Source organism: Cydia splendana, chromosome 17 (genome assembly GCF_910591565.1).
Source record: "Cydia splendana chromosome 17, ilCydSple1.2, whole genome shotgun sequence".
Lineage (NCBI taxonomy): Eukaryota > Metazoa > Arthropoda > Insecta > Lepidoptera > Tortricidae > Cydia > Cydia splendana.
Genome location: NC_085976.1, coordinates 14,672,281 through 14,695,948, shown reverse-complemented (window position 1 = coordinate 14,695,948; position 23,668 = coordinate 14,672,281). Strand labels below are relative to the sequence as shown.

The 23,668-nt window shown below is 39.9% G+C and overlaps 2 protein-coding genes across 2 annotated transcripts; one reads left to right on the top strand and one right to left on the bottom strand.

The window, feature by feature from the left end:
* Positions 1 to 238: 238 nt before the first annotated feature.
* Positions 239 to 2,695, bottom strand: LOC134798977 (uncharacterized). Its single transcript, XM_063771401.1, has 4 exons — positions 2,465 to 2,695; positions 1,797 to 1,942; positions 779 to 929; positions 239 to 346 (listed from the first exon to the last, which is right to left on the bottom strand). Exons 1-4 carry the CDS (start codon positions 2,693 to 2,695, stop codon positions 239 to 241), a joined length of 636 nt encoding a protein of 211 aa, XP_063627471.1.
* A 7,881-nt stretch (positions 2,696 to 10,576) lies between these two features.
* LOC134798872 (sorbitol dehydrogenase-like) lies at positions 10,577 to 20,914 on the top strand. The gene is made up of 8 exons (XM_063771264.1): positions 10,577 to 10,707; positions 12,403 to 12,436; positions 13,191 to 13,324; positions 15,769 to 15,959; positions 16,887 to 17,071; positions 18,598 to 18,776; positions 19,149 to 19,270; positions 19,856 to 20,914. Exons 1-8 carry the CDS (start codon positions 10,654 to 10,656, stop codon positions 20,031 to 20,033), a joined length of 1,077 nt encoding a protein of 358 aa, XP_063627334.1. The 5' UTR covers positions 10,577 to 10,653; the 3' UTR covers positions 20,034 to 20,914.
* The last annotated feature ends 2,754 nt before the right edge of the window (positions 20,915 to 23,668 follow it).

The window sequence follows — 23,668 nt, the reverse complement described above, 5'->3', positions numbered from 1 at the left end:
GGGGGGTTAATAGGAAAGGCGAAACAAGGAAAATGAGCTGTGTAAGAGATCATATGAAAAGAAAGCATGTGAATGATGAGAATATGGGCGACAGAGAGGTATAGAAGAAAACGACACGCTGAGCCGACTCCAGTACCAAAGTAAATGGGACAAAGACAAGTAAATGGAACAAAGACAAGTAAATGGAACAAAGACAAGTAAATGGAACAAAGGCAAGTGAATTGATGATTGCTTTAAACTAGTCGTCTTCCTCGGTGGGCGGTGGCTCGGTGGCGGCGGTCTCCAGGTCCAGCCAGTTGTGGTCACGCAGGTACAGCAGACGCAAGTACGCCTCCACGCACAGTATCTGTAGAAGAGCACGCTTTCAGTCGAAAATGTACTTTTTAGAGTTCCGTACCCAAAGGATAAAAACGGGACCCTATTACTAAGACTCCGCTGTCCGTCTGTCCGTCCGTCTGTCAGTCACCAGGCTGTATTTCATGAACCGTGATAGCTAGACAGTTGAAATTTTCACAGTTGATGTATTTCTGTTGCCGCTATAACAACAAATACCTACCTAAAAACAAAATATAATAAATATTTAAGTGGGGCTCCCATACAACAAACGTGATTTTTGTCGTTTTTTGCGTAATGGTACGGAACCCTTCGTGCGCGAGTCCGCCTCGCACTTGGCCGGTTTTTTTATATACCACGTCGGTGGCAAACTGGCACACGGCCCACCTGATAGTAAGCGGTCACCGTAGACGTAATGACACACCATAATGCATAATGGGCTCACCTGCTCTGAATCGCTATAGCCTTCTAGCCGCACCGTGTACCCGAACACACTGGTGGATATTTTAGCCTCCGTCACGGCCAGGTAGTTGTCCTCCGTGAAGAACGGGTAGTTTTCAATGCGGTACTGCCCAGGTTTTATTGGGCAACTCATTCTGAAAGTGATTTAAAAGTTACATGTCAACGTCGTGTCATGGTTATGTAATTTTGATTTTCTGGTGCTTAAACAAGGAGCTTAGTACAAGGAATTTAGTACACTGACCGCTTGTTCCTATCTCTATCACACGAGCGTAATTATATTGCTATCCCGCTTATGATGCCGGCGGTCCATGACACTGCGAGAAGTATAGCAATATAATTATGTGGGTGCAATAGAGGTAGGAACAGCCGGTCAATGTACGAAATTAAGAGATAAGAGATCTTTATTTGCATACCATAGTACAGATGTTATATAGGTACATTATGGACCCTGGAACGGGTGTAGCAAAAATTGGTCCTCGTGGTAAGCGTCCTTTCATTACTTGAAGGAATGGATGTCGCGTCGGTAGTGGTCCTGTGATGAGTAGGTATAGGGGGGTACATCCCCGGTACGGTCGTGTGTCGATTCGAAACTTTGTGTGACTGAGTTATTAATACTTCAACTAGTTCAACTTATCAAACTGGTAATCTGGAGCTCAGGTAGTGAAATAATTTGCTGTACTTATTAGATATAGATTACTCTATGATTACAGTCACCTGCAATAATATGTTACCTACTCTTCGAAGGCCGCAAAAATATGTGACGCTCTTATGGCTCTACAAATAAGATCGTGTCAGATATTTTTGCGGCCTTCGTTGTGTAATATATTATTGCAGGTACTGTACAGCAAATTACTTTCCTACCTACTGGTGCCATCTCCGTGCTCCGCTGCTGCGTCTCCGCGCTGACTAGACGCCGACGCTCAATAGACGCTAGTGTGGGGTCTGTCTCTCTAAAATTGGTAAGTATTCCCGTGACTAGTAGGAAAGGAATAGATACTCGCTTGGGACTAAGGTAGTGGAAGAACATGCTGTAGTGATCGAAGCCGGGCAAACTCTCGCCGCTGCAGCCGCCAGAGACGACCGTGAAAGACCGGTAGTGGTCGCATGTGTCGGTGTTGCGTATGTCTGGGCACTTCTGCATCGTTGCCTAAAATGTGACTGTATTTCGTTACTGTTCAGGGTGCCTAGCCAACGTGCAAATCGTTAACGCTCCGTGGTGTAGCGTAGTCATCTTTCTCTATCACTCGTATATACTAGTGCGACGGATACAGTTGCATTTCGTTCGCTACGGAGCGTAAGCGATATGTTGGCTACGCGGTCTGTTCTATCTACAAATCTACAGTATAGTAACAAATTTTTATTTAAGGATCAGAAGGTACTAGCAATAACAGGTAAGTAGAACAGGTCAGATAGGTCCCTGTAATATATTTATTACTTTATTGAACGAAATGCGTTTTCCACCACGCACTTCTAAAAATGTATAACAGCATTTTATTTTATTGCTGGTGGCCCTTCGAACCGGATAAAACGACGAGCGAGTGTTAATGCGATCTCGATCTGTGTGTATCATCTCATCTACTCCCCAACTCGGTACTGACTGTCCATCTTCCCTATCACCGCTAATGACTATAGACATTTTACTATGGTAAAAATGCACAAAACAACAAACCTTAATATCCCAGCCATCACTGAAATTCCCAGTAATATTCAGCTGTCCCGACAGTATGAAGTCGTAGAACCGGCGCATGATGCTCAGCTCCGACACTCTCACCGCCATCTTGGAGGAGTCGGCGCAAGGGCCCACTCGGCTCAGGAATAAGTGAGTTGGAGCTACGGTGGCGCGTGAGGTCACCAGTGGAATAATCAATAACGGTAAGAGCGTTGTTAGTAATAAATACATATCTATAACAGTTTTGGTGGCTATTAGGGAAAAGCTGCAAGGTTCTTCTGGTGGTCACTTGGGAGACGAAGAAACAATGGCCTTCTCTGCTACCGGTCACTGTCTTGATCTTGTAACAACGTAAATTTATTGCTATCACTAGCCAGAGTTGTGAGATTTGCAGTGTTGTGTTGTTTTAAATTAAATTGGCAGTTTTTATTCGGGGTCAGTACACGAAACTTCCTATTTATTATTTTCCTGTGTCTTAAAAGTTTATCTTCGGGAGACGTGTTTATTTTGTCCGTTTTTTTAGGAACGTACCCACGTCCCTGAATACCCATTCAATGTGTTTTTATATCAGCGAATATATAAATATGGTGAAGGTAACATGAACGCCAAAATTACGTAAACTTTGAGTGTGGCATTTTGATACTAATGAATTTCTGATAACATTTTAATGACGGATGATCGTCGATCACATAATTTAGATTAGGATGATTATGTGATTTTGTTATCTACATTTAGGTAAACATACCTACCTTATCTTATTTACGTGAAAATATTGCGATAGTGCATTGGCTTAATAAAACTTATTTGCACAGTAGACCTTTTTATTTTAGGTAGGTACTTTAGGTAGAAAAGTGGCACACTACAAACATACGTACACCTAACCAAAAAGGGTTGATATTATGCTACCATTAGATGTCATTAGCAATTGTCCCTATATTGAAATACTGGGAAATTACATATAATAACTGTAATAGTGTAGTGGCAGGTTAGGAATACAACTAGGCTTATACTTAGTCTTAATACCTACACTTGTAACGTACAGTCGTAATAAGGCTCCTTTGTAGTAGGGCGGAAAATGTAAACATATTTGACATCGACTGTACACAGCCTTGGCCCATAACCTAAAATACAAGAAACGATACAAATCACGACCTTAATAATAATTTCAGCCTATAAATTGCTGGGCACAGGCCTCCTCTCATGCGCGAGAGGGCTTGGGCTATAGTCCCCACGCTAGCCCAATGCGGGTTAGGGACTTCACATATATACCTTTGAATTTCTTCGCAGATGTATGCAGGTTTCCTCACGATGTTTTCATTCACCGAAAAGCAAGCATATCAAATGATATTTCGTACATAAAAGTTCCGAAAAACTCATTGGTACGAGCAGGATTTGAACCTGCGACCTCCGGATTGAAAGTCGGACGTCATATCCACTCGGCCACCACCGCTCTCTTTAATCGCGATCTTACACATTAATAAATCTTAATAAATTGCACGAGAAGAAATAAAATTGTTTTCAATATAAAACCCGCCGCCATAAGGGTCGTGTGACTTTTATATAAGAACTTCACTTTATAACCTCTATGTTTTGGGTGAAACTATGTCGATTTCATAACTTCACAAACCTACCTACAGGCAAACTGTTACCAGGCAGATGATAAGCTTGTGGGTGTGGGTGACCCTATATACCTGTTGAGGTTAACAAACAAGTAAATTGATACCTATGTCAACTTTAAGCATTCTGTTAAGTTTATCAATTATTTTTATAAATAGAAACAGTCCAAATTTCAATGATACTCAATATCTAAACTTGTATCATCATAAGTTTGCGTTCTTATCTCTGCCACTGTTTTTAAGCTCCTGGGGGCCTAACCAAAGTTGAAATGGTTGATAGAACACGCCAGTTGAAACTTAAATAACCTATAGAAATAGTCACGACTTTTCGTAGTATAATCTGTCATCCCTATGTATTTCGTTTGGCGAAGTACCTATTCTAACATGAAAACGAAATATAGATAGCTACTGGAAAATTACCGCTTTACCACGCGTTATCATTTGAATAGCTTGCTTGACATTGAGTAGTTCATTATGTCGACTAAATTAAATCAGAGTAAACAGTCTTGAAGATGTCTTGTAAGTTATAGTAGGTTTGTTAATAATAAATATGTGAATATCTAATGTTTATAAAATAGCTCCCCCGGCCCAGCTGATTTCGGTCACGGCGACGCGCCGGTCGGTAGGTCTATTCGGTGTATTCAGGGACGTATTTACCCTAGGGCCATCCGGGCCATGGCCCGGGGCGCCAACCCCCAGGGGCGGCATATGCCGGGGCATACGTCGCCCCTGGCGGATTGCATTTTGTTTTTCTTCCTTGACTTCAGGGGCGGCGCGGCGAAACGTATTGGCCCGGGGCGCCAAATAGTCCGTTTTACTGTAATAATATTTTTAAGTGGGTTGTAAACTGTTATAGTAACAGCACCAGTCATGGGACATTTAAGAGGAAATTTGGAGTATTTATGATATTTCCCTTGTACATGTAAATGGTCTTCCGCTTAGCGTGTTAAAAGATGAAAGTCCTATCTGCCTTTCATGTTTTAGGCGTGTTGTATCAAAGATACTGCAATGAGTTTCCACATAATTAACAAATTAAAACTATGCTTTTTTTCTCCAGTCATGGACACCAAAGCTCCAGTAATGGGCCCCCGGTAATGGACGTGGATCCAGTAATGGGCCCCCTATAATGGACATTGCTCTATCAGTATAAAATATTGAAATGGGGAATAAGTTATGGCAAAAAAATCAATTTTTGGTATAAGCTTTTATCGCTGAATGTATTTTTCTTTCCACAGCCAATTATTATTGTATTAGATTCATCGAGACAATTCTAATATACCCAAACACAATTAGTTAGGGTTTATTGCGATAAAGTTCCCATGGCCACCTCCTGTCTCCATCATCAGATCAAGTCCATGTTATCATAATGTTGCATTATCATCCGATTTGCATACTTAATTACGTACTTACACAAAATTTCAACTGAATCGGAAATCGAAAAGTGGGTCAAATTCAGCTACCAAGATTTGACCCACACTAACTAACAAGGCAAGTTAAATAAAAGTTTGGAAAAACGATATTAATTTATCCTAAGTCCGAGAATACCTCCTGGTTGACATATTTCGTAACTACATTTTACTTCTGTATTGTTTAAAACATGAAATTATGGCATGGCAAGCATCATTATGTCAATTGTCCCATCATAGGAGGTATGCAGTTTTACAGCTCCTATAATGGGATTGGGCCAAATACCACTATTTTTTTACATCTGTGGAGTCACAACATAGTGTGTTGTATACCTTATCTCATGGTAAATGCAATTAACAAAACACATTCTAGTTTTCATCAAGTATTAATTAATTAAAATTTAATAAATGAACTCACCTCTCTTAGCGAAGTTGTTAAGAATTTTTAGTGATATTTTTTTTCAGTGGCACGACAACTTTTGGGTTGACGCACATTTCTTAAAAAATAACCGAATTTAATAAAAAATCAAACATAATCAGCTCTAGGACTCTTATTTATGATAAAAATATATCCAGTGTTTATAAACTACTTTTATATACTTATTTTAGAGGAATTGTGTTTTTTTGTCCCATTACTGGTTCCGTGTCCATTATAGGGTATACTACTATAATTATTTATTTTTGTCTTCCTTTATGTAATACATATCGCGCATTGGATTACTCTGTAAAGTGGTATTGTATACTTGATTATTAAATAAATAAAAAAAATAAAAAAAATTCAAAATACGCCCCTGGGTGTATTCCCATTTGTCCCCGCCCCACGTGACCGCCGCTATACATGGGAATCAGGGCCGGATTAAGCATGTCGGGGCCCCTAGGCAGTGCTAGGCTCGGGGCCCCTTACAGTCAATTCTGGATACAGCATGTTCAGTTGTTCAGTACAGGGAAATTTTATATTTTTAATTTAAATCTTCAGCCGAGACGATCCGAGTCTAGTCAAAACGAAGTCTTTTTCGCTTTTATTGCTTGGAAATAAAGTAGTGTTGGAAAAAAAATTTTTCTATCGGTTTTTAGATAAGATAAGATATCGTTTATTTGCGTGAATTATGGTAGCTAACAGATGTTACATAGTTTTTCCCGATTCCACGTTGCGTCAAGTGTTGGGAGAGCCCTTTAGGCTTAAGGCCAATTCCCAGTGGAATACCAAAGCTGTGAGCGTCACTTTCCTATCTACCTCTAATAGCAAATTTTAAGCGAGGCTACGCTCAATTATACTTGGTCAAGCAGATCTTGTCAGTAGAAAAAGGCGGCAAATTTGAAAAATGTAGGCGCGAAGGGATATCGTCCCATAGAAAATTTTAATTTCGCGCCTTTTTTTACTGACAAGATTTGCTTGACCAGCTATAGTACCGCTAAGTTGATTTTCTCAATAGTTAATATTTTGCGAGGCTGAACAGCGATTGTCCGACCATAAGACAAAACTCCGAGCCACATGATTAGAATCAACCTAGTAATAAAGAATATGTTAAAATTATTAAAGTAAGACCAACTTTTTTTTTGCGTATCCTATCAAAATCATTGCAGACTTTTCTTGTTCTAACTGTATTCATTCACCAGTCAAGCTAACATAGTAGATAAAGGGTCTACCAAAAACGCGAGCGCAGCGAGCGCGAAATTTTTTGTTAACAATATCGCAAATTGTTGAAAGCCTGTTAGAAGGGTACCGATCTTCACCTGGGCCTAAAAGTCCGAAGTGCCCCCGTGAGGCGAGGTTTCATGCGAAGTCAAAGCCGTCAAGATAAGTAGTTGAGCACAGACCCGAACCAAATTCCATTGTATTAAAAAGCGAGACCGCAGGCCGAGCTAGGCGCAGCGAGGCCAAAAGCTAAGCTGAAGTAGAGGAGATAAACAGAAACCAATAGTAAAGCTCAGCAATCTCCGCATTGCTCGACAAGCCCGAAGCGTCTTTTAGCAAAGTGAGCTTTCATGCGAGGCAAAAGGCCAAGTTACTGAAGTCAATGTTGATATTTCTTAAAAAGCGACGCCAAAGGCCGAGCTGTAAGGAAGCAGCGCTCTGACATGAATCAATCGTCGAAACAAGGTCAGTTTTGTGATGCATTTTTACATAAGTACATACATTTTGTAAGGACCGTCGCTAAACTGACACCCAAAATTCGTATGAAAACTAGGGACACTTTTTTTCTTTGTTTTAATCAATAGGACTCTTGATTGTGATTCTGAATCGAAATAACCTAGAACTTGTTGGTTGTTCGAAAAAAACTAAATGTTAACATTTTTTCAGAAAACCTTTACAACAGGGGCCCGTTTCTCAAAAGCTTGTAACTTGTATTACAAGCGGAAGTCATTTTTTGACAGCTTTTGTTAGAAAGGGACTTCCACTTGTATTACTAGTTACAAGCTTTTGAGAAGCGGGCCCCAGGTACACATATTATACGCCCCATAAACTGTAACGTATTGCTTCAATTTTATTACAGTTTAATTAAATTAAAGAATGGATCGAAATAAAAACAATAACAAAGCATACTTATTATTATTAAGAATAAAAAATTTACTCGTGAATTTTGACCCTATGAAACAACATTTTTTTTTGGTGTGCGCTGAGCCGCCAGGGCCCCCTAGCCGAGGCGGGGCCCCTAGGCAGTTGCCTACTTTGACTTAGGGATAATCCGGCCCTGATGGGAATGATATATATGATAACACCTATTCCCATCTGTGCCCGGCGGGGACAAATGAGAATACACCTTCTATTCGTACTTACAACTTGCCTACTTTAGATTAGGTTCCCAATGTGTAAAATTTATTTTTAAATCCGTCGGTTCCATTTACCTTGATTTAGTGGAACAGACTAGGCTAAACCTGTCCCGTGACAATGTAAACGGAAACGTGATGTTGGTACCTAAACGGAAAAACGCATAATGACTTGGGGATTCAGGAAGGTAATTACACCTTTTATATAACATCATTAAGTATTCCTATTATACAAACAAAATAGAACACGTCCATAACTCGTGAACAACTGGTATAGGTAACATACAGTAGAGTTATATCGACGTGGTAGGTGTTTTTGCTTGGATTTCAGTATATTATTGTCAGCGTGTTTACCATGGATTTAAAAATAGACGTGCGAATGGATATTTATATAGTTTAGATAAGCGTTTATTATCCTATTTTGGCATGGATTAAGGGTTTATTAGATGTTCACAACTATTCTCGTTTTATTTACCATTCTTACATAAAACGATTAAAAAATACTAACGGCTCGATTCGGTAAATGAATTAGAGATTCACTAGATATGAAATAGTAAAGATATGTGACGTTCCACGGCAAAAGGTACCTTATGGCGGCTGGCGCTTACGTCACATAGCACCGCAAGAATATTGGACCGGCGTTAATAGTTAATAGCGTAAGCGCCAACCGCCATGAGGTACCTTTACCCGTGGGACGTCACATATCTTTACTTTATCGTATCTAGTTAATCTCTAATTCATTTCCCGAATCGCGCCGTAAGTACCTGTATCGTATAGGTATAATATCGTAACACTAAAGAAAATCTCGATTAGGAAATTGTATTGTGACCCGTGGGTAAGTAAAAATGAAGGAAAAGTCCATTTTTCCTTCGAAGCGGTAGATTTTCCTAATATTTGTAATTTCACACACAAGTCTGCTGAGTACGTACAAAATTAATTATCTACACAATAATCATAATATCATATCCACTTTCATATCACAATTAGGTATGATTCGTAGTCTTTTGTAGATAACGATATAAAAAAATTAACAGACGCTGGGCCATTACAACTCATCAGGAATACGTTACTAACGTTACTAAACTTTTGGTTTTATTGAAAAAACAACACTGTATCCTGGGTGTAGAGTTAATTTTACAATAACATGCAGAATAGCGCCAGGCGCACTTGCAAAAAATGTCCACATTGGTAGAGAAACGTGTGTGCGCGTAAACGTGTATGGCAGCTGGCCGCTAGCCGCGTGGGCCAATTCACAAAAGGCATGTGAATAAAGGCTACCTCATATGCCTTTTGCTGACCAAGTGTCTTGAACTTAATTAGGGGAAATCAAATACAATTCACGCCAAAATAAAAATAACTTATAATGTCGTGTATGAATATTTGGCGCAACTGGCGCAAGGCATGAAGACAGAGAAGATGAAAAATACCTAATATAAATAAAATAATTTCAAACAATTACCTATCTATTAAAATACTAAACATTATTTTTTTACAGTAATGAACTATTTTGTATTGCATTATTTACATAAAAAATATGCTATTTATAACTTACAGTACAACTACCGCAGTTCGAATGGTTTAAACAATTTAATCATATAAAAAAATCAGCTAAAAAAGGAGTAAAATCTGCTATATATTATACTCTCTGTACAAACCCTGTAACCTACCCTTTGTACCTAAGAAGAGTAAGAAGCAAGTGTGATGAGTGATACTTTATTTTCATGGTTCTGCTCGATTATTTTCGTTTACCTATAGTTCGTTTTTTTAGCATTAGAAATAAGGTAAACAATCTTGATGTGTCTTTTTATAGAAAATCACGTTTTAAAAATAAGTCACGGCAAATATGTAAAAATTATGAATCTAATACGATCATTTGTATTCTTCTGCTTTCATAAGTAATAGTTATTGATTTTTCAAAAGCGTTTTTCAATTAAAAGACATGTCAAGATCGCTTACCTTCTTTCAAGTTCTTTCTAATGCTAAAAAAAACGAACTATAGGTATATTTCTACAAATAATGTTTGAAGTAGGTATGTAACTCTGAATGCCACTTTAGGTGCAGCTGAATGTGCCATATGAAAAATCCACGTCAATTATCAATAAGTAGGTACTTATATCGCGTAGTTATTACTTATATCCTTTCCTTATCATGTTATCACTTAGACCAACCGCCCGCAATGTCCATAATCCACCGGCCGGCTTCGGAAAGTGACCTTAACCTCCAATACATTGCGCTTCCCCTACAACTATTAATCCAATACTCACAATAGCCCTGTAATGTAACTCTAACTATAGTGTATCGTAGTATTATGTGAATACGGTTCGTGTTGACAATATAGACACACCTCCTCGGATCTCCAGTTGTGTAGTGACCGTCGCAGAAACCACACGCCATCGCCATGTCCGGAGATAACCTCACCGCCGTCTTACACCAGACGAAAGACCTAAGATTGGTAAGTTACCTATCACATTTCTTTTTGGAATCATTTCAACTATAGGTAAACTTTAGGTAGTTGAAATGAAGTTAGACGCCAATTGTGGCTTTGCATTTATCGTTGACGTACCTAAATAGTAATTTTATAAATAAGTACTATCATAAATCGTTAGTTAATCGCTGGTTGAAAGGTTATTATTAGAAACGTGTTGTTGCCCGGTTAGCGATCGATATGTTTGCCAAGATTGACGTAGAATGCAGACCGACTAGTGGATAATACCATTCAGTTTGTTTACCCCTGTCAATCTTTACTTATCCATATCCACTTTATACCTATATCCACCTATATATTATACAGAGACAAATATTGGTAAAACTTGTCAGGATATAATAGCGTACAATTTATTTATCATAAATTATACAAGCGGTTTCTTATCGGACCGGCAAAAAGCCGGGTTACTGTTATTTGAAATTAATGCTAATCTAATAATATTCCTGTTGATATTAACTTAAATAATGTATACTTACCTAATGTTAATTGATCCATTTAGGTGAGTATCGTATAAATAATGCCTTATTTTCACAGTCGTAATTATTATGTTATTACACTTATTACAAATGTATTTGGTGTGTATATGTATATCATTTAATATTTTTTTCATCACATATTATCAGCTCGTAAAGGTTCTCTTGATTGTTCAAAAACTGGTGAGAAAGTTGCATTTTATCCACATATGGTGTAAAGTAATCAGATGCAAGTTTTGAGTTGTTTCCATAAGTTAGCTTGTAGAATTGTCTTTTAAATGATGATTTGGAATGATAAATATCTAATGACGTTCAGTTGGATTTGGTTTCATTTTGATATCTTAATAGATACAGTTAATATTTTTTTCGGGTTGGTGTCTTGAAAAGTTTTGTGTTTCACTCGGGGGCAAAATTTGTTTAACCCTCGACTTTGAAACCCTCGCAAAGCTCAAGATTCCAACTTTGCGCCATTGTAAAACAAATAACTATTTAGTATCTCCGACCTTCACTGATACAAACCAGAAACCACTAAGTAATTAAATTGTTACTTATGTAATTACAAATACCTACTTAATCCTAAAGTATCGTACTATAATAGTTATCAGTCTTAAAATAGATAGTTACCTAACTATAGGTACTATTTGCACTTTATGTGACTAGATGCTTGTCTATTTGCCACTTTTAGATAAATTAATAATTGCAATTTAAATGTAATGAAACGGAGCGGTCAACCTTGAAGACAATTGCTTGGTTGGCGGCATTCTTAAACAGGCATTGATACTTTGTTACCATTTTACGTAACTATCAACAAAAACGCTCTTAAATAATAAAATCTGCTAATCGCCGTCGTACAAAGTTGCGTTTTGCTCACGACTCGAAACTTCCTCCAATATTAATAGATAACTACCAAAGACTCTAAATAATAAGAATTGTTAATACCTAGGTATATCTATTACATAGTCCCGTTTTGTTACTAAAAAGCGTGTGAAAGAAATGGTGTAAGTATTTCTATTTGTCCCCGCCTCACGTGACCGCCGCCATACATGAGGCTGGGACAGATAGGAATGAGTTATATGAATGCAACTATTCCCATCTGCACCGGCGGGGACAAATGGGAATACACCAAAGAAACCTTGCTTTGATATCTGTTAAGACATGCATTGTGAAGTAATCTTGTTTTTCTTTACAGGAGCAAACTCCGATCCCTGAGATAAACGATGATGGTAAGTTTCAATACTTAGGTATTCTAAGTTTGTGTTCTAACAGTAGTAACAGTAGATAGTATACTTACTATCAGACACGCAAGACTAGACTTAGGTACTCCTAAGTCTAGTCTTGCTTGTCTTAGCCTTAGCCCAAAGGGCATCCTAAAAAACTCAAATAAACCAGACGTAGTATATAGTTAAGGCAGTTTTCTTTTCTCTATGCATCTATAAATCAGTATTTACCAAACTATGGGTCGCGACTCGCGACCCATTAATGGGTGATGGGTCACGATCGAATATTGAGTGATGGGTCACGAATTCACGATCGAATATTGAGTGAGGGCCCTGAAACATACTTAATATGACATTATCCGACATTTCCGACCGATCGGGCTATCTGAGCGTTACCAATTATATTTTATGCCCCATTTTAAGACGGCCAAAAGGTGGGTCGTGGGTCTCGAATTTGACAGTTTTTGTTAAGGCCCCTGTACACAATGGGCCATCGTGGGCCAGTCTGGGGGACGCATTTATACGTTAGAGGGAGCAAGTGATATTGCTATCTCATTCTACCGCATGGCTGCGTCCCTTGGACTGGCCGGCGCTGGCCCATTGTGTACAGGGGCCTTTAGATGGGTCGGAGCCCAGTCAACTTTGGGAACCACTGATCTTTTTTATAGATCGAAGATTAAATTTCCTCCACACAGAAGACAATATTTAAGCTGCGTGCTATAAAAGCTTGTGTCTAATGTGTTACATGAATGCATTTCAGAGGTACTTCTGCGCATGGACTGCGTGGGTATCTGCGGGTCCGACGTGCACTACTGGCAGAGCGGCGCCTGCGGTCACTTCGTGCTCAAGGAGCCCATGATCATGGGCCATGAGGCTTCTGGCGTCGTTGCCAAGGTAACCACATATCTTACGGCTCGACCACGACATTGAGCGACTTGCGACGGCGGCAGCGATAACCATACGTTGGAGCGAGACACAGCGATCCGACCTTTCGTTCCCAACTATGGTTGTCCGCCGTCGCCAGTCGCGTAATGTCGTGGTCGAGCCGTTAGAGGTGCTACTACGCATGGACTGCGACCACAGTCGATTGTGGAAGTAGAGTTGTTTTTATTTGAAAGTACCTATATTGGCAACGGTGTCTTACTGATATTACGTGGAACGGATAACTGCTGTTGGATGCTATTTACGGTGCTAGCACCCGTTCCTTTCGGTCCCTTTGGAAAGTGCCGGGCGACCGTGTAGATCTAATAACCGCTTTAGTTATCCCTTCTTATTAATACTACTATTTTGACTATTAATTAATTACCTCCTAACCAGCTAACAGACACCGTTAATTTACATTTGAATAAGTTTTGAAAATCGACGTTGAAAAACGTTAAACGTAATCATGTTTATTATTCATAATAGAGTCAGTCAATTGATTAAATAAGTTCCTTTTTATACGAGTAAATGTATGCGTATCGTGTCTGGTAGGTATGTATGGACCTACCAGAAACTTGTTTTTCAATATAGGAGGTGTGTGATCATGAAAACAAAGTTTACATCCAAACGACGACGAATTCTGAGCTCTATGTCACAGCATTTAAGTTGGGATTAGAATGTGTTTCTATTCTGAGTTACGGCATGTTTCTATTAGATACACATACCTGGACACACCCGCGCATTTACGTCAGTAGCTCGATTAAATTATACAATTCTACGATCTAAAATAGTTCGTTCGTTTCTGCACGATGTTTTGAATGTAAACATGCCTATAAATTACTTACCTATGAAAATGACATATCGTGTAATGGAGAATGTAAAAATAAAGTTTGGCACTGAAACTCGGCTGCTGAAAATTCGTATTCGCAATGTAGGTACCTACCTGTACCTGGTATTTGAGTTCGAACGCCAACTGAACTAGCTGGATTAGCTAAAACTGGACAAAACCCTGATTTGATGCAGATCATATTGTTGATTGAAATGGCGTTGACTTTGTTAACTTAATTCTTACTGACTTTGTAGCCAGAAATGCTAGTCTATTACTATTTATAACTTTGATACTTTATATCGCTATAAATTTAAACATGTTTATAAACTGTTACTTGGTTTGGAAACCTAAAAATACCTACCTACTTCAAAAAAATCCAACACTTATGTAATGCAAGTACAATTATTGCGGGTTTATCTTTAATATCTTTATTACTGCAATATCGGTCATATTATTATTGCATGTTTGTCACATGTGAATGAATTTAATAATATAATACCTACATAGTGTAGGTAATCGCTGAAAGTGTAACATTAAGATAATGATGCAATAATAAAGCTGGATAAGTGTTAATACCTACTATATTCTTAATCACAGTTACTTATTTGCTTATGCTGAGTTAAGTGCTCAAGAAATGTCACATCGGTTAGGTACTCACCAAAAATAAAAAAACACGCGTGTGGGGACGATTTTTTGGATTTTAAATGTAGGTACCTATTTGCATCGCAATGTTGAAGAGCTGGGGGTCTAGCCAAGATGACAATCGTACATCGACAAACGCATAATAACATTTTCAGAGAAGAAATTTGTTTGTCTTTATACTGACAGTAATTTGCGGTTTTTGAACGCATCATAGAGGGTTTGTGATGTGTGTAGTGTAGATTAATATAATTAAAATACTGTGGATATCGGATACCTAAGTGGCCCAGCTGAGCTGATAAACAAGTGGCTCTAGATATGGCGTGATACGGCGATTTATCGAATGTCGGATGATACTGTTAGCTTATTGATGGGATCAGTTAGGTCATCTGTATCTTTATGGTCTCATAGCGTGATCTTAAAGGTTATGTGTAATTACTGATTTTGAACCCCAAACACAAAAAGAGGAGTAGGTGGTATAAGTTTAACATGAAATGTGTGTCTGTGTCTCTCTGTGGTATTGTAGCTCTCGGATGCACCGATTTGAGTGCGGGTTTTTAAATCGAAAGTTGAGAAGAAAGCAAATCTTGGTGGAAATGAAAGCAGTCGTCTGTAAGAAATTCAGCTGTCATTAAGAGTGAAAAGATTTCATTAAAAATTGAAAAAGTTTTGAAGGATTTATTAAATTATTGAGTATCTGGAGTCTGTGCGGAAATAGAAGAGTTTTTGTGGAATGTATGGGAACCAATACAAATTAGGTACGACTCTTCTCTTTCCGCACAGACTCTACCTAACTGTATGAACGTCAATACATCAAACGACTGTGTACAGATAATTACAATCGAATTACACATCGTATCGTACCATATTGTATTCTTCTGCTAAGAGTATTTTTACAGTACCTATCAGTAAGTTTTAATAATTTCAAATTCTTCAAACGCAATTGCAGGTTGGTGCCAAAGTGAAGAACCTAGTACCAGGCGACCGCGTGGCCATCGAGCCGGGCGTGCCGTGCCGCTACTGCGAGTTCTGCAAGACGGGCCGCTACCACCTGTGCCCCGACATCATCTTCTGCGCCACGCCGCCCTGCCACGGCAATCTCGCGCGCTACTACAAACACGCTGCTGACTTCTGCTACAAGTGAGTGTATTGTATTGTAATACTCTCAGCCTACGGTAGACCTCCGAACATCAAACGCCAAAGACATTCGTCATGACTTTGTACGCTTGACTTTTAGCGCACACTGACTAAGTATACGCGGTTGTAGTAAATTGCATAGTGAGCACGGGATTTCAGCATGTAACCGATTTTAGCGTATAAAATACCATTGATAACACTGTTAACTGACATTTAAACCATATTACAGAGACATAATAAGGCCAAAGACATATGTAACTTCGTATAAGACGAATAAAGTCTAAGGAAAAAACGTGCCTCGGAATTCAAGTAAAAGGCATTCTCGAATAGATGCCGCACACACCTATAGCCTATCCTCGGCTAGATGGCGTGACGACACCGTTTCATATTTAACAATTTTAACACATAGATATCAGTGAATGAACATGGATCAAAATGATATAAAAATATTAAAATCATTTATCCATATATATACATTTTTTGATAACTTTATACGTTTTCATTTTGAGTTTTAGTCGTGTGTCGATAGATGGCAGTAAATTTACAGTGACTACAAAATTTACAATGACAGGACCCCTCTATACTATCTATTCTTTTTGATAAGGCTTACCAATGGTCAGTTAAGTTGTGTCTTATTCTTTATTCTTAGAGCGTATAGGTTATTCATACCATGCCATACCGTAGCCACTAGCTACTCATATAGTCTCGATATAAAAAAAAACCTACTTTTGATGCGCGTCATTCTTCTCTGATGTCTGCCTCTTTCTATGCACTGGTTTTCTCATTTGTTGACGTTTTCGGACTTACTTACTTCACTGGCTCAGTGACCCAAAAGTATCTTGGCCTCTGACACAACAGTGCGCCATTCTACCCTATTCTGCACCATTTCACGCCAGTCACTTACCTAAACATATTCAATTTCTTCCTCAGATTACCTGACCACGTAACAATGGAAGAGGGTGCTTTACTAGAGCCCCTGTCAGTGGGTATCCACGCGTGCCGCCGCGCCGGCGTCACTGGAGGCTCCACCGTACTCGTTTTAGGCGCGGGACCTATAGGCCTGGTCGTCATGTTAGCTGCTAAGGCTTTTGGTGCCAGCAAAGTTCTTATTACAGGTGAGTGCTGGTAGTAGAGCTATTACTGACAGTCCAACTATCCACGCGTGTGCCGCGCCGGCGTCACAGGTGACACTTGTTCTAGGCGCGGGACCTAATAGGCCTAGTCGTCATGTTAGCTGCTAAGGCGTTCGGTGCCAACAGGATGCTCATCACAGGTAGCCGCTACCAGTAAAGGCTCTTTGAAGTGGTCACTTGCTAAAGGGTATTCGGAATTGTACAAATAATACTTAGGCTGAAAAGGGGATAGATCGTCATACTTCCATATAAAGTGGCACCACCTTGCACTCATTTGAAATGGGTACGGGCGATTAAATGGTTCTCGTGATAAGTGCATATGGTCATCTAGTTATACTTCCAATTTAACCCTGAAAGTGGACACCGCTTAGAATTACCTGTCTTGGGCTCTTGGCAAGCCGTAGCGATGATTTTCACTGATACACTTTTTTTTATACCACATCGGTGGCAAACAAGCATACGGCCCGCCTGTTGGTAAGCAGTCACCGTAGCCTACGGACGCCTGCAACTCCAGAGGTGTTACATGCGCGTTGCCGTCCTTTTAAAAACCAGTACACTCCTTTTTTGAAGAACCCCATACTGTAGACCCTCGGGAAAACCTCGGAAGGGAGCTCATTCCACAGCCGGAGCGTCCGCGGGAGTAAATTCGTCTTAAATCGCACAGTACGCGACCATTTAGGTTCTAGGGTGTGAGGATGAACACCCTGCCGACGGCGAACGGTGCGGTGATATAAAGCGGCCGTTGGCATCATGTCAAATAGTTCCTCAGAGCACAGCCCATTCTACAAGCGGTAGAACACACACAAGGAGGCAAAATCTCTCCTTAGACTTAAAGGCTTAAGACTTAAGAATGTTGCAGTGCTCTAACAGGGTGTCATGTACCTACAAATGTATTTATTGTAACACCCGTATTCTGATGAACATGATAGCAATAAAGAGATATGAATATGAAAGGTTCAATACCGCTTGTGAGTTTGGGATCATCGACGATTCGTGTACGTGTGTGTCGCTGTAGCGCGCTTTTAGACTGAGTCGAAGGGTCCAAGCTGGCATCCAGGTGCTCCTGCCCAAAGGTGACAGCAGTACTCCATATGGGGTCTGACTTGCGATTTATAAAGCAGCAGTCTTTGCCCCGGAGTAAAGTATGGCCTCGCTTTATTGAGCACACCGAGTTTTTTGGATGCCAGCGAAGCCTTACGAATTGGACGTCACTGGAGATGTTAACACCGAGGATCCCAATACTCCCCGACATGGTAAGGGATGTGCCTTGGAACTGTGGGACCACAGTAAATGGGGTTTTCTTAGCGGTGAACGCGCAAACTTGTGTCTTGGTGGGGTTGAATCGCACTAAATTGTCCCGACCCCACACCGAAACTCTGGATAGAGTGCTCTCAATGTCCGACACAAGCTTTTCACGACTCTCCAGCACCACAGAACGAGGGATATTGGCACGACACGACAATGATGAAGGCACTAATTTTTACTATATTCCTGTTCCCTTATTTCAGACATCCTTCAATCCCGTCTGGACTTTGCCAAGAAGATGGGCGCGGACGCGACCATGCTGGTCACCCGCGACGACAACGAAGCCGACTTAGTGGCCCGCACCCATCAGCTGTTGGGCGAGCACCCTGACTTCAGCATTGACGCGAGCGGCGCGCAGTCCACCGTGCGGCTTGCCATGCTGGTGAGTAAACGGGGCAGCAGTTACAAGACAGAGTGGGTGAGATAGAGATGGAAGGACAAGCCATCAGCGCGAAGACTTCGACGCGAGGTCGCAATATTAGTGAGAAAATGGGGCAGGATATACGCAGACACAGCTAGCGGAATATAAATAGAAAATTGAAGGACAAGTCAGTAATCTGCGATGAGGTGGGGTTAGTGGCCTACATGCATCGGGAAAATCATGCTAAAATGGAATAAAAATAGTGGTACGAGAATCCTTCGCATGTGGCCCAAAGCGGTGAAATGAAGATAGATGTAGTTTTTAGTATGTTGTGATTTTACTTTAAATTTAGTGTTTTTTTTTCTGATATGGTATTATAAATGCTCATTCTAGGCGACCAAGTCAGGCGGTACCGCAGTGCTGGTTGGAATGGGCAGCCCGGAGCTCACCGTGCCCCTGGCGGGCGCCATGAGCCGCGAGGTTGACATTCGAGGCATCTTCCGTTACGTTAACGAGTGAGTACTGATAAAACACTTGATCGACCTTATTTCTTTACCATAAGGTTTACGAATGGTTGGTACATGTACAAGATCAGCCTTCCTTCGCCTGTCACAGTTGGCAATTGGATGTCGATGCCTACAGGTTTTAGTATGCTCATTGGTCAGGAAAACTATATCTGCAGTTAAGACAGACAGAAACAAGGTTAACCATGTCTTCTTAACTCTTTTACTTGAGCTTTTAATGCATACACGAATTACGTATGTAAGTGCACTCGCGCCAGCTAGCGGACGACCTAAAACGATGCGCCCTGCTCCCTCAGATTTGCGAGATTACGTACCGATAAGTCATGAAAGGGCTTAAGACGTGCCAGGCCCCGTAGACAACATGGCAATCGCTAACCCTCCGTAGCGAACGAAACGCAACTGTCACTGTCACACTAATATGGAAGAGTGATATTAGAGAGACACAAAGCGATTCGATGGCGAAGCGCAAGCGATTGTAACTATGGCTAGGCCGGCTGAACACTTTGTATACTCTTGCCGACCTACGAAAACAATATTAATGAATGAGTTTAACTTAACACTATTATTATCAATCAGGTACCCCATCGCGCTAGCAATGGTGGCGAGCGGCAAGATCAACGTGAAGCCGCTGGTGACGCACCACTTCTCGCTAGAGGAGACCCTGGAGGCCTACGAGACCTCGCGCCAGGGCGCCGGCATCAAGGTCATGATACACGTGCAGCCCAGGGACGCCAACAACCCGCAGAAATTCTAAACTTGGTTTTAAAACAGTGGCCAATGGCAGGACGTCCATATAATTTGATTCCTGGTGGCTAAGACCTATTGATTGTAAAAGATGTGTAGGCATTGACGTATATCTCAGGGCGGGCCTTACTGGTACTAGTTCAGCGGTGTCACTCACGAATTCGAGCCAATCGTGCAGTCTAACGCAAACAGTTGCGGCAATTCGCGCGCGTGATGTTGCCGAGTTCATCAACCAATCGCGTTGTAGCGGTGTCACATCGCTGTACTGGCCCCATTCATATTGCCCGTAAGGCCAGTCCTGAGATATACGTCAATGACTGTGGGTATGTACAAAAGTTGATTGTAAAACAGAAGTCTAGAGAATAATCGTTAATCGTGCCTCTAAGTTTGACAAAGACAGTTGAATAACTCTTTGCCACTGGTTCTTCCAATACTTACCGACCATTTCTGTCCTCTGAATACCTAATTATATTTGAATACCAATGTAATGTGTATGTATGTATGTGTGTCTATTCTATTCAGAAGGCGCATTAAGGTTTTAAAAATTGTATGAAATTTCGTGATAATCATGAATTTGATAAATTAATTTGTCTAAGTTTTGACACGTTTACAGGGTTATTTTTTAAATCTTGCATTGTTGTAAATGCATAATTATTTATTAAAGCTACCGACAAATAACAAAATTTAATTGCGCTACTCATACAAATTATAGATATTATATTAACCTCGTGAAACAAACTATTACCTTCTTAAGTGGTGCTCTAAGCCATTAATAAAATTGCAAATGTTAGAAGTAAGAATGTTGTACTTATGTATATTATAGGCGCTGTTGGCGAAATAATATTGTAGATTGATATCTTGAAACACTATGAAATAAATTATTTTATTACACGTTGGAATTTTCAATTTTATTTTTAAATAATAAACCTCTGTAGTTGTAAACTCCTACCACCGACCCGACTTCACACTATTAGCAGTGACAATTTATCAATGTATGACCGCACCATAAAATTGTCAGCCCTTCTAAGGGCCTGCCCCGAAAAAAAAAATCAAAATTTAGTTATCGGCCTCTCTATCACGTTCTATTGCATGAATCGTATTCGAGCGATAGACAGGCGGATAAAGGAATTTCGATATTCATTTTACACGGCAGAGGGTGGCAGAGGGCCTCTGTAACTGTGCAGTGTTTCGTCAAGATTGACGCTGTGGTGCGAGAGCGGGAATCCGCACCAATCGGCTTTCTCACTACCAAAGTCAAAAGTCGGATCCCTAAGAAGGTGCGCGGGTGTGAAGGGCTGTAGTGACGTAACTCGGGGTCACTGTTCAGTCGCTGATTTGCCACCAGTTTTCGTGAATCAACCTATATCATGTCTATAGTTATAAAATTAGGAACAACTTTTAAAGTTTGTAAAAAAATGGATACGAGGGTCAAATGGTGCTCGCCTACTGCAAATAAAAAAATCAATTCAATTCATGCTAATATTAAATGCAAAAGCATCTCTGTCTGCCTACCTTTTCATGCCGAAACTTTTATTTGGATGAGGCACGTAGAAACGTTTAAACAAAACCTTTTCTATAGGCACCTAAAAGTAACTAGCTGTGGAATAGGTAGGTAGAGTTAGACCAAGATAAGTCTGCAACGATTTTTGATAGCACACGCAGTGCATGTGTTATTTTAAACGTCTCACTTGTTATTTTAAATAACACTTGCACTGCGTGTGCTACAGTCGTTGCAGACTTATCTTGACCTAACTCTACCTACCTATTCCACAGCTAGTTACTTTTAGATGCCTATAGAAAACGTTTTGTTTACGTAGGTATATAATTAATATAACGTTATCTAAATGTAGTATTACTCAATAAACTCAATTACGTAACCGAAATGTTTTTAAAGATCAACGAAACATTCCTGTACAATAACTACTTACATAATGTTTATCAAACTTACGTAACAGCAGAAAGTATTGTTGCAAAGGGCCCCGGACCATAATTAAAATTATTCAGCTTTTTAGGTTTTAAAGCATTGCACCTGAAGGCCTACGACGTGTCGACGTGTTGGCTCCCTGTCACACTTACGTACGAATTTACAAGTGCGACAGGGAGGCAACACGTCGAAGGTGGTTCGCGGTATTAGGCCCTCTGATTAGGGATTGCAAACCGGATTGATTTTCAATCCGGCCGGATTTTGTCCTCAATCCGGCCGGATCCGGCCGGACCGGATCCGGTTAGGTATAAGGATATTAAGGTTAATTAAATGACATATTTATCAAGTTTTATGCGTTATATGAGAAACAAAGGTTACAAGTTACAAATGTATTTATAAAACAAATATTTGAAGTTAATAAGAAATAACTTTTTAACAATAAAATAAAACTAAGTGCTGATTTAGACGGCGCGCGAACTCGCATGCGATTTTAGTTACATTGCGGACTGTTGGTTACGTCCAATTCAACCGACCGATCAAAAAGTTTTATTACATAGCATCGTCTAATTGAGCCCTAAGTATTAAAAAGTGTCACAATGTCAGTCTCAATTTAAAAATAAAATTTGAAATCTAAGTAATTTATTAATTTTATTATATTTAATCATTCACATTCTGCTCAAATTTACGTTTACAATATAACTTATTATAAATTAGATTAGATTCCAAAGCCTGTTAATGGGATAATTATGGGATGGGAATTGGAATTCCTTGAAAGGACAAGTTTTCTTAACTGTTCTTTGATGGAATAATTTGTAACGCTGACATCCATTCTAGTAACAAGATATTTTACTTTTAACCAAAATTATATGAAATGCGCTCCAATATTATCTTGCTTAAGTAGTTAGTTTCATAGCCTAAATCATAAATAAATAAATAAATAATCCATGAATAAGTATTTTGGGACAATCTTATACAGATCGACCTACTCGTAGCCCCAAGCAAAGCTTGTACTATGGGTACTAGCTAGCTGGGTAGTACTAGGCGACGATATATATACGTACCTATAGTATATTGATAAATACATGCTTATATACATAGAAAACACCCATGACTCAGGAACAAATATCTGTGTTCATCACACGAATAAATGTCCTTACCGGGATTCAAACCCAGGACCATCGGCTTCATAGGTAGGGTCACTGAATGGTCACTACCCAGCACTAGGCCAGACCGGTCGTTATACATGCCTTCCATGACATCTCCATCCTTTAATTTTTACTTCTAAGTATTTAAGTAATCGTCGTATCGTGCCGATTCGTGCCACCAACATGAAAGAAGAGGAAATCCTCTTCTGTTCTCAATCATCGTCATATTAAATATCTTCATATTTTACTAAATTGGGACTTTTTCATTCGTTCTTTATTCTGTTTAACTTCTTTCTTCTATCCGTCGCCTTTATCTCACCTAAAACGCACAGTAGGTGGTGTGTGCGGTCTTTTTTTCTATTTTCCCGGATCCGGTGATTTTAACCGGATCCGGTAGCTCCAAAAAAGTGCCGGATCCGGCCGGATTACCGGATCCGCCGGACCGGATTGCAATCCCTACCTCTGATACGCGTGTGCGCGGCGCGGGTTATAGGGCGATTTTTTAACACCTTTACTTTAGCCACCCTCATATCGCGGCACAGCTGCGCTACATTAATGCGTTTATTATATATTATG